Below are 11696 nucleotides of genomic sequence, written 5' to 3'. Positions count from 1 at the left end.
GTTCTGGGATTGATTTGCACTTTTCGCACCAAAGTACGTTCTTCTCTAGGAGACAGAACGCGTCTCCTTCCTGAGCGGTATGACAGCTGCGTGGTCCCATGGTGTTTATACTTGCATAATATTGTTTGTTCAGATGAACGTGGTTCTTTCAGGCGTTTGGAAATTTCTCCCAAGGATGAACCAGACTTGTAAAGGTCTAAAAAGAAAATTCGGAGGTCTTGGCTAATTTCTTTTGATTTTCCCGTGATGTCAAGCAAAGAGGCACTGAGTTGAAAGGTAAGCCTTGAAATACATGCACAGGTACACCTCCAATTGACTCAAATGATGTCAATTAGCCTATCAGAAGCTTCTAAAGCCATGACATCATTTTCTGGAATTTTCCAAGCTGTTTAAAGGCACAGTCAACTAAGTGTATGTAAACTTCTGACCTACTGGAACTGTGATACAGTGAATTATAAGTGAAATAATCTGTATGTAAACAATTGTTGGAAAAATGACTTGTCTCATGCACAAAGTAGATGTCCTAACCGATTTGCCAAAACTATAGTTTGTTAACAAGAAATTTGTGGAGTGGTTGAAAAACGGGTTTTAATGACTCCAACCTAAGTGTATGTAAACTTCTGACTTCATCTGTACATACACACATATGTATGTATATACAGCTCTGGAAAAAATTAAGAGACCACCTCAAAATGATCAGTTTCTCTGGTTTTACTATTTATAGGTATGTATTTGGGTAAAATGAACATTGTTGTTTTATTCTATAAACTACTGACCACATTTCTCCCAAATTCCAAATAAAAATATTGACATTTAGAGCATTTATTTGCAGGAAATAATACATATGGAATCATGTAGTAGCCAAAAAAGTGTTAAACAAATCAGAAAATATTTTATATTTGAGATTCTTCAAATAGCCACCCTTTGCCTTGATGATAGTTTTGCACACTCTCTCAACCAGCTTCATGAGGTAGTCACCTGGAATACATTTTAATTAACAGGTGTGCCTTGTTAAAAGTTAATTTGTGGAATTTCTTTCCTTCTTAATGCATTTGAGCCAATCAATTGTGTTGTGACAAGGTAGGGTGGGTATACAGAAAATAGACCTATTTGGTAAAAGACCAAGTCCATATTATGAACAGCTCAAATAAGCAAAGAGAAACGACAGTCCATCATTACTTTAAGACATGAAGTTCAGTCAATACGGAAAATGTCAAGAAATTTGAAAGTTTCTTCAAGTGCAGTCACAAAAACCATCAAGCACTATGATGAAACTGGCTCTCATGAGGACTGCCACAGGAAAGGAAGACCCAGAGTTACCTCTACTTCAGAGGATAAGTACATTAGAGTTACCAGCCTCAGAAATTGCAGCCCAAATAAATTCTTCACAGAGTTCAAGTAACAGACACATCTCAACATCAACTGTTCAGGGGAGACTGTGAGTCAGACCTTCATGGTCGAATTGCTGCAAAGAAACCACTACTAAAGGACATAAATAGGAAGAAGAGACTTGCTTGGGCCAAGAAACACGAGCAATTGACCAGTGGAAATTTGTCCTTATGTTTGGAGTCCAAATTCAAGATTTTTGGTTGCAACCGCCGTGTCTTTGTGAGACGCGGTGTGGGTGAACGGATGATCTCTGCATTTGTGGTTCCCACCGTAAAGCATGGAGGAGCAGATGTTATGGTGTGGGGGTAATTTGCTGGTGACACTGTCTGTGATTTATTTAGAATTCAAGGCGCACTTAACCAGCATGGCTACAACAGCATTCTGCAGCGATACGCCATCCCATCTGGTTTGGGCTTAGTGGGACTATCATTTGTTTTTCAATTGGACAATGACACAACACACCTCCAGGCTGTGTAAGGGCTATTTCCCCAAAAAGGAGAGTGATAAGTGCTGCATCAGATGACCTGGTCTCCACAATCCCCCGACCTCAACCAAATTGAGACGGTTTGGGGTGAGTCGGACCGCAGAGTGAAGAAAAAGCAGCCAACAAGTGCTGAGCATATGTGGGAACGCCTTCAAGACCGTTGGAAAAGCATTCCTCATGAAGCTGGTTGAGAGAATGCCAAGAGTGTGCAAAGCTGTCATCAAGGCAAAGGGTGGCTATTTGAGGTATCTCAAATATAAAATATATTTTGATTTGTTTAACACTTTTTTGGTTACTACATGATTCCATATGTGTTATTTCATAGTTGTTATGTCTTCACTATTATTCTACAATGTAGAAAATAGTAAAAATAAAGAAAAACCCTTGAATGAGTAGGTGTGTCCAAACTTATATATATATATATCATAGTTTTTTTTTTTCAATTTGTCTTCATGGAATTGATCAGTTCTCTCATCACCGCCTTAGTCTCGGTGTGCTGTTGCTGCAGAAGGCTTCGCAGCTGATTAAAGCGCTCCTCTGCCCTCCTTTCCTTCTCTTCTTGCAATCGTTTGTCCTCCTCCCTATAACCCTGAAAGACATCCAATATATCTGCCATCCTCCTTCTCTTCCGCCCACTAGGTCTAACATTGAGGTGGTTTCCTCTATGTGAAGAGGAGAAGGAGGCAGAAGTGGAGGGGGGACTGACAATGTCAATGGGGCTCGCCGGCACCTCCACAATGTGTAACAGATTCTGGCTTATGTCCTCAATCCCTGCATCTGCCTCAGCATCTCCCATGCTGCCATCAGGCTCGGGGGAGTCTTCAAATAGTTGAAGGCTGAGCCGGTGGCCTATGAGGTCCTGGAGCCTGTTGAAGTAGGCTGGAAGCTTCCTCTTGGCCATGTCAGCCTTCTCTGGGTGGAGGGCGTACTCCTTGTACGCCCTCGACAGGTTCTGCCACTTCTGGAAGCATCGCTCCCCCGCCTGCTCAGGCACATCACTGATGGGGAAGCCTTGCTCCTTCAGCCTGCTAGCTAGGATCTCAAAGATCCTCTTGGTTCGGGTCTTGTTCTCCCTGATCAGTCCCTGGATCTCTGGAGAGCTGTACAGCTCTACTAAAGCCTCCGTTGCCTCAATGTCCTGACTGATCACTTTCCGCTCCGACCACACAGGCAGGGACCCACCGTTCTCAGCAGCTAGAGACGTGGATAGGAAGACAGAGAAAAATGAAGAGTTATTACACAAAGACTGTCAATGATGTTGAAAATGGCTGCGTCCTTTTCAGTTATAGGCCATCTGCTAAGATTCAACATCATAACACGTGTACCTCTGTCATCCCCAAGCCATGACCTCCTCCTCCCCTTTTGGAGTTGATTCTCTGTCCTCTCCTCCTCCGCATTTGACTGGAGTATCTTGGGATGTGGGAACCGTTCGCTCCTGGACTTCCTGGCTAGCGGTTCAGGCTCAGTGGTGCCTTCATAGACTCCAATCTCTGACTCTGGGCTGGAGGTGATACCGAGGTTGACTGGATGGCCTACAATAGCATAGAGGGGCAGGCTTGGAGTTGGTGCTACAGCTTTAGGCTTCAGCTTGGTCAACGCCCTGGCTGGGGTGTCAGCAGCAGCCAGCTTGGAGCTCAGCCTCTGGCCCATGAGTGCATGGAACTGGTCAAAGAACTCGGGCTGTTTCTTGCGTCCAGCGTCAGTCCTCCTGGACGCCAGCACATAGTCTTTGTACGTGCGCTCCATGTTGCGCCACTTTTGGAAGCATCGCTTGCCAGCCTGCCACGAGTTCTCACTGATCAGGAAGCCCTGTGCCTCCATCCGACTGGCAATGATCTCAAAGATCTGCTTGGTTCTGGTTGTCCGGTCGTTCAGTAGGCCCTGGATCTCTGGGGACCCGTAGTGCTCGATGAGGGCCTGGTTGGCCTCGCGGTCCCGGGCTGTAACATTCCAGGGGCTTGACCACACTCGTGAGTCCTTTTCAACTGTTGTGGAGGGAGACAAGATGATCTTTCAAAACCCCAAGTTTAACTTGATCAGCCTGACGGGTAAGCACCTTAAAACTGCCTATAATATTATAAACAAACATGTAATCATTCTTACATAATAAAATGACAAAATCCTCTTTATTAACTATATTTGTGCATAAAACGACATGCTGATACATGAAGTATTAATTTCAAAAAGGTGACTACTGGTTTGATATTGCCATTCATTGTTTGAGCTTCTCCATGTATTTTGCAACATGGCTCCCCCTGGTGGTCAAAATGTCATACTATTGAATTTCTTAGAATAACAATTTAGGAGATCTTAGATCAGTGATATGGGTAGAAAAGTACACACATTGTAGCACTCTGGAAAGCAATAAAAATAAGTTTGGTAGTTAACTAGAGGGCTGGCAAAGGGATGAGGTAGGAGTGTTACCTGTGGCCAAGTTGCTGTCAATGGTGTCCTGGGACATGCGGTGTAATCGGTCCATGTAGTCATCACTGTACCATACCCGAAGCCTCTCTCCCACTGACAGGTCCCGGCACACCCGGAAGTAGATGTGCTCACCATGCTGGAAGGCTGTCAGGTTTCGCTCAATGTCCTCTGAAGAGTTTCGGACATACCTCATCCAGTTGGCTTTGGTTTCGTCGCTACCATCAATGGATTTGTATGAGTTGTTTTTGTCCACCAACTAGGGATAAAAATCAGTGACATAAATACATAGATGCGAGAGCCTTAAAGTTACACATGGTGCATGAAGTTAGGAAGACAATTTCATGAGTCATACCATATACTAGTGAAAAGTGAATTGCAAAACATAGTAAGGTTTGTGGATTCAACTTACCATCCAGGGTAAGAAACCAGAGGACTTGTCCTGTGACACCACTTCACCCTGGTAAGGACCGAATAGTGCCCCCTTAGGAATGTCTTTGTCTACGCAGTACACGTCCACCTCACTGCCTCCCTGAATGACCTCAATGCCACTAGGGGTAGTAAGGGCGGCACGGTTTGGGACACCCACTGGCACAGGGGTGTCAGGTACAAAAACTGGAGGGCCATGTGTGGGGCATTCATCAATAAAATTGTCTTTGCACTCTTCACAAACTGTAAGGCATGACAAAGGTACATTTTAAGCAATATAATTTGAAGGTAAAATTATTTTAAAAATTACAGCAATGATGCATGGATGAAAAAACAATACCACACCAACAATAGAAGTTGTAGAGTACATTTCATTAGCAATATTCACATACAGAAATGATAGGCCTAGTGGCACTGGGAAATGTATCAAAGTATCAGAACAAATGAAACAGTCAAACACAGTTCAGCTGCTCTTAGTCATAGTCTAAGGCTCTTAGTGCGAGTCTGTGTGTGAAGGCACTGGACAGAAATATGTAATACTCACACCAGAAGTAACATTTTTGGTGTCTTTCAGTGGTGAAAAGCAAGTGGTCGACTTTCAATCTCTGGTTGGCTCCTTCTGTCTCAAAGGACTCAATGTCTTTTATTTCACTATAAGATTATAGCATATCACAATCAAATCAAATTTTATTTGTCACATGCGCTGAATACAACAGGTGTAGACCTTACAGTGAAATGCTTAGTTACAAGCCCTTAACCAACATGCAGCTTTAATAAAAAATGTTTTATTTGTTTTTACTAAACACTTATTTTTCTTAAAGAGCAACCGTAAAATAACAGTAGTGAGGCTATATACAGAGGGTACCAGTACAGAGTCAATGTGCGGGGACACAGGTTAGTTGAGGTAATATGTATGTAGGTAGAAGTAATCTCTGGATGAGCGTCAAATGTTTTATTTTTATAACTGCACCTGATTAGCATCCATTTATTCAACAAACCTGCCAAGATGGGCTATCAAGGCAGCAGATATTAAAACAGACTAGGCTATATGAAAACCAGTGGAGGCTGCTGAGGGGAGGATGACTCATAATAATGGCTGGAATGGAATGGTTTTCATGTGTTTGATTCCTTTCACTCCATTTCATCCATTATACTCTATTTCAGGCACATTTTATGAGCCGTCCTTCCCTCAGCAGCCTCCACTGATCAAAACAGCAAATCATTGATTAGTAGAGGATAGAACACATAGCTACTACTAGGCTATCCAGCAGATCCACCCCGCTTGCTTACAGCTGCACTAGGGTTGGTGCGAGATATGGCTCGCAAAACGTACCTCAATCCGGGGATGAGAAATGCATTGAACTTCTGAATTGTCCCATTATCCCAACTGTTACACTGAGACGATTGAACAACTGCTATTTGATCTTCTCTGTGTAACAGTTGGGATAATGGGACAATTCAGAAGTTCAATGCATTTCTCATCCCTGGATTGAGGTACGTTTTGCGAGCTATAACTCGCGCCGGCTCCACTGTTATTTTAGCAGTCGTTCAATCATCTCGGTGTAACAGTTGGGATAATGGGACAATTCGGAGTACAACACATTTCTCATCCCTGGATTGAGGTACATTTTCGGAGCCGGCGCTGTGTCTTAATTTACACAAGAAGCCTGTCCGACCCTAGCCTGTCTGCAGCTGTAAGCAATCTGCTGTCAATCTGCTGGCTACTAGGCCAAATTGATTCATATTACTACTTGGTGCATAGTTCTGCTTCTGTTGAATGGTCCTGGATGGCAAGTGACTCTGCCATAGTGCATAGGTCCCCAGACTCCCCACCTCAGCATACCATGTCAAGTCTGTTGGTAGAAAATGCATAATATAATGGCAGTTCATGAATACAGGTGGATCAGGTAATACAACTAGTCCTAGTATTTAAAATAAACTCGACATTCAATTTCAGTCTGGCAATGGCAAAACCATAAATGGGACCACGGCACTTGCTCTATGAGACAACGTACATGAGTTCCTATTGCCGCTGATAAATATATGTTGTAAATTAGCTTGTTGGAAAAAACCAACAAGGTACGATAGCTAAAGATCCATGACTATATCATATAGTCATCTGACTTTTTAACCATTCGAATTTGAATAAATATAGAATTTACGCTGTGAGTCAAATGACATGTTTCCTGTCGGAATGTTTCGATAGAAAGGAACTTGAGGACTTCCGGATTCTGTCCTCGGCTGGAGAACGATGATTTTCCCGGAGTTTTCAAATGGAAAAAACGAATGATACAAATTGGCCAAGACCCTGTGGAAATCCTGAGTTAGTTGAAATATTTTCGTGTTATTGCCGCGAATCGAACGTCTACTTGAAATTTGTTTGATATCCTAATCGTAGTATCATGTTCACACTGTCGTCGACTGGTTAGCCAGACAACAACAATGTAGCATGCATGGTAGCAAAACAGTAGCTTGAGTTTGTTAGTTAGCATCATCAGTGCCACCAAGAACAAATAAAAAAGCGTTAACGTTCGTTATTAACTACCTATCAAACTAAACAACTGTTTCTAGAGTTCTGATAAATACTCGCCTGTTCGCGCTAACGTTAGCTACTGAAATCATAGCTTGCTAGCGCGCCAGTTAATAGCTGGCTTGTACTTCTTCATAATAATTTACTGTCTGTGTCACAATTCATTGACAAACTTACTCACGGCCCCTTGTCGACGTGTACTGTTTTCAGTTAAGCAGGCCAACTTTTGTTAGTGAGCAAATTCTGTTAACGTTGGCTAATGGTTTTGACAGGGGCTTACATTAGCGCTGAAATGTGTTGCCTTGTCCGCGCATGCGCATGTATACATAAGTTGTCACGACAAAGCTTGCCACCCGCCAGGTCCACGCAATCACGTATGCATGTCACACACAATTATTGATAAACGATGGCCATAAAGCTCAGCTAGCTATATTCCTATGGTGTATACATTGTATATGTGGCTGCTGTACTCTATCAATGACAACTTGAAACACAAATCAAGGAGATAGGTTTCAACTTCCAATGTAGCTAGTCATTGTAGATGACATCCAAAACGTGCATTCTTTTTGTGTGTCATTGTAAGCTAGTCATTGTAAACGACGTTCAAAACATTAGCATTTTTAAGAGTCTCTACATTTTGTGGCTACAGAGAGTAGGATGGACTCTCTGGGTATGAGGGGCCCATCCCTAAACCAGGACTTCCTACACAGTGTGCTGAATGCTGTTCCTCGTGGACTGACAGTGGGCCCCTCTCTAGCAAATGATGGCCAGTTGGGGCTCTGGTGTGTAGGACATGCTCTGCAGAAAGGGATGCTTCTGGGTGTAGAAAACCAAAGCAACACCTTTGACCAAAGTGAAGACTTTACAGAGGTATGTATCAGAGTGGTTGCGATGGCGGAGGCACACACTTGCTCAAGTTTCTATAACATTGCAAATGTATTGAATGTAACACATTTGTTGTCGTCAGAGCTTGATGGAAGAAGCATATCAGACGATAATCAAGGGGCATCTTTGGGACAGGTGCTATTGGATTAGGTAGGTGTCTCTAGGTAAAGAAGAATAACCCAATGGTCTTTTTTTTTGTAGTGCTCAGCTGAATCAAACACATTAACATTACTGTCACATTTAATTTGGTCATTGGGAGAGAGAAACCCTCTTTGTTTTATGCAGATTTGCCTGTAATGCAAGGAGAAAAGATGAACAGAATGTTACTGTTCATGAGGTGGATGGAAGTCTCTGTCTAAGGGCCTGCAAAGACATCAACCCAGGGACAGAACTTCTGCTTTGGAGTTTCCTAGCTGATCCTCTGGAACACGATGGAAGCCAAGGAGGGTCACTAACAACACCAGGCAAACCTCGCAAACAAGTTACACCTCGCAAGTCCAGGGAGGAGAGATCCCCAGGTGTAAACTCCATGGAGCAAGAGCTCAAGCTTACAGGTAGCCTGACACCCGCATTCTTAATACACAGTAACATTCTTTACAAATAAGGAGGATGTTATGAAATGATGACATTTTATATTTGGATAGTTGTTTCTGAAATGTTACGTGGAAGATATTTGTATGTCTTACAGAGCCCGAGGAGCACACTGAAGATTCAGACATGTCAACTTCTCCACTGGGGTCTACAGAGTCTATGGTGGTGGAGGAGGAGAAAAGCCAGGCTGGAATCAAAAGGACCAAACCTCTTATCTACAAAATGAAAAAGAGATGTGTGAGAGACTCTCATTCCAGGGGTGAGAAAACAATGGAACAGAATGGAGAAGTTGACTCAGGCAAAATAATAAAAACAGAACGTTTCACTCCAGAAATAACCAATGTGCCATGCTCTAATGAGGACAAACTTGTGAGTCCTGCAGACGAGCCTCCAAAGAGCAGTGAAGAACCAGGTAATGTGGTAAGAAAACCCCAGGAGGAACAGGGGCCACAGGTTGTCAGGGCCAGTTGCAGACTGGCTGCTAAACCCAGGAAGGTGCATTCATTAGTCAGCTGCATCCACAAGCGTCTTCAAGGGCGCAAAACATTGGAAAGTTGGTCCAGAGTTGGTGATGAAAATGGACAAGCTTGCCAAGAAACAGACATAAAAGATAGAGAAAATATAAGCTCAGATGAAATCCCAAAGGATAGTGACAAAGGGGGGAAGAAAGACCCGGAGGAGCTTATGACAGCTCCAGACATCTTTAACATCAGGGAAAGGAGGTATACATGTGACCAGTGTGACAAGGGTTTCTTTCAGCTCTGTCACCTGAAGAAGCACAAATTCACTCACTCGGACCTAAAGCCTTACTTATGCACAGAGTGTGGTAAGAATTACAGCTCCCAAGAGAACTTCAGGGCCCACCTTCTGATGCATAAGGGAGAGAGGCCATTCAAGTGCCAGCAGTGTGACAAGAGCTATGGCCTGAAACGGGATCTGAAGGAGCATGAAGTTCTCCATACAGGAGAGAGGCCTTTTGTCTGCGATATCTGTGGGAAGGCTTTTGCCCGCCGGCCTTCATTACGTATTCATAGGGAGGCCCACCGCGCCAAGGAAGAAAATTACCATGCTCCTAAGCTCAAGTGCCCTGTCTGCGATAAAGAACTGGCCAATTCGGGCTCCCTTAGGAATCACATGCGCTTGCACACAGGAGAACGGCCTTATGCCTGTCCCCACTGCAGTAAGACATTCCGACAGCGGGGAAACCTTTTGGGGCATCTACGCATCCACACAGGGGAAAAGCCTTACAAGTGTAACCATTGTAATCAGTACTTCTCACAGGTGCCTGAACTCCGCAGACACCTCATATCACACACAGGGGAAGTCTACCTCTGCCCTATATGTGGCAAAGCCTTGCGGGACCCCCACACCTTGCGGGCCCACGAACGTTTACACACAGGGGAGAGACCTCACAAGTGTGAGGTGTGTGGGAAGGCCTACACCATGGCCACCAAGCTACGCCGTCACATGAAGTCCCACCTTGAGGAGAAGCCCTACAAATGTCAGGCATGTGGTGCTGGCTACACGCTGATGCAGAGCCTGGTTCGCCACCAGCTCTCCCATAAAAACAGAGAAGATCGGACATCTGGGGAGCTAGCTGACGCTCTGGCAGCTCTGGAGTCTAGCCACTCTGCCCCTGCTAGAGGCAGACCTAGAAAGACCCCTCGCAAGACAGAGGTCAAGCCATGGGTTGATGTCACTGAAGAGAACACAGAGAGTCAGACAGTAGTTTATGTTCAGGCCATCGAAGACTTAGCCATGCCTAACTCAGGGGAGGTTATTGTCAGCACCTATGACTCGTATCATGATAATGCCATATCTTCTGTGGTAATAGAGGAAGGGTTGGAACAGGATGTGGGGCAGATCCAGCTAAATGAGAATGTCATTGAGATAGTTGTCTCAGATTCTAATGATAAGTGCATTGTGGTAAGGGAGCACAAAACACACAGCAACCTGGTGATTCTACAGGGAGAGGACGGACTGAGCTCTGTGGCAGAGACAATAGAGATAGAAACAGGAGTTTAAAACTGCAAGTCACACCATTTTGCTTTCTGTTGCTGTTTTTATTTTTTTTAAATCTTCAAATAAAACCAAGAATGTGAAGAAAAAATGTTGTTTTGCCTGCTAGATGTACTTTACCTAAAAGAAGACAATAAGCAGTACTTATATGGAAAATACATTTTGTTATGAATATAAAATATGTTATCACCATCAGGATACTCCATTTAGATTACTGGAGAAAGGAGCCATAATTGTCAACGAGTTAAAGATATCAGCAAATATCTGTGGTGGATGTTGTCTAGCCACTATCTGCAGCAAATGTTATTTTCAAGGACTGACTGTACTAAAACTACCTGCCCCTGTATTTTAGGAAATATCTTAATGGTTACAAAGAGAAATCCTCATGAATAGTTAGCTTTTTTTATCTGACTAAAATATATTTGATGTCTAGAGAATGTTTATGAAGGCTTTTTAATTAGCTTTACTGTATCTTAATACACTGTTGTAAATATGGGCCATCAACAAGATGATCATTATTGTTGAAGACTCCAATTAAAATAGAGAAATGAAGTACCTCTTTGGTGGCTTTACAACAGTTGTATGTGTTTTTGAACAAGACTTTGACCTTTCACTCTTTATCCAATGCGTCATTCAATAATAGGGTGCAAATATTTAGATGGTTGGGACAGTCCGAGACGGAATCAGCAAATATTCTGGTTTGGAGCAACTTTAGTGTGTGTTTGCTATGCTTGTCTATGCAGCACACACTATCATCGTCTAAATGAGCAAATAGCAGTATTTAAAAGGTTGATTTATTGTGTGTTTTTGACATTGCTTTTGTCTTTATCATTTGATATTCCACTTGTAATTACTTAATAGCAAACATTTGTATATAAAGTAATCCATGAGTAGGCCCTGACAGAAAATAAACAATGGCGAAAGCTATTCTTGACATAGTGTGGAAAG

General features: G+C 43.1%; 2 protein-coding genes across 2 annotated transcripts; one reads left to right on the top strand and one right to left on the bottom strand.

Annotated features, from left to right (window-relative positions):
- Positions 1-2302: 2302 nt before the first annotated feature.
- On the bottom strand, positions 2303-7459 carry LOC115204715 (uncharacterized; the record flags this gene model as incomplete). The annotated part of the gene is made up of 7 exons (XM_029770442.1): positions 2303-3067; positions 3199-3858; positions 4298-4553; positions 4707-4966; positions 5268-5374; positions 6567-6576; positions 7435-7459. Coding segments are annotated over 7 exons (2073 nt in total), but the record flags the coding sequence as incomplete, so codon positions are not given.
- Positions 6921-11303, top strand: LOC115202881 (zinc finger protein 408). The gene is made up of 4 exons (XM_029767028.1): positions 6921-8123; positions 8221-8288; positions 8424-8692; positions 8827-11303. Exons 1-4 carry the CDS (start codon positions 7911-7913, stop codon positions 10752-10754), a joined length of 2478 nt encoding a protein of 825 aa, XP_029622888.1. The 5' UTR covers positions 6921-7910; the 3' UTR covers positions 10755-11303.
- The last annotated feature ends 393 nt before the right edge of the window (positions 11304-11696 follow it).

The sequence above is a fragment of the Salmo trutta genome, chromosome 12 (genome assembly GCF_901001165.1).
Source record: "Salmo trutta chromosome 12, fSalTru1.1, whole genome shotgun sequence".
In the NCBI taxonomy this organism is placed as follows: Eukaryota; Metazoa; Chordata; class Actinopteri; order Salmoniformes; family Salmonidae; genus Salmo; species Salmo trutta.
This window is presented reverse-complemented; position numbering and strand designations above follow the sequence as displayed.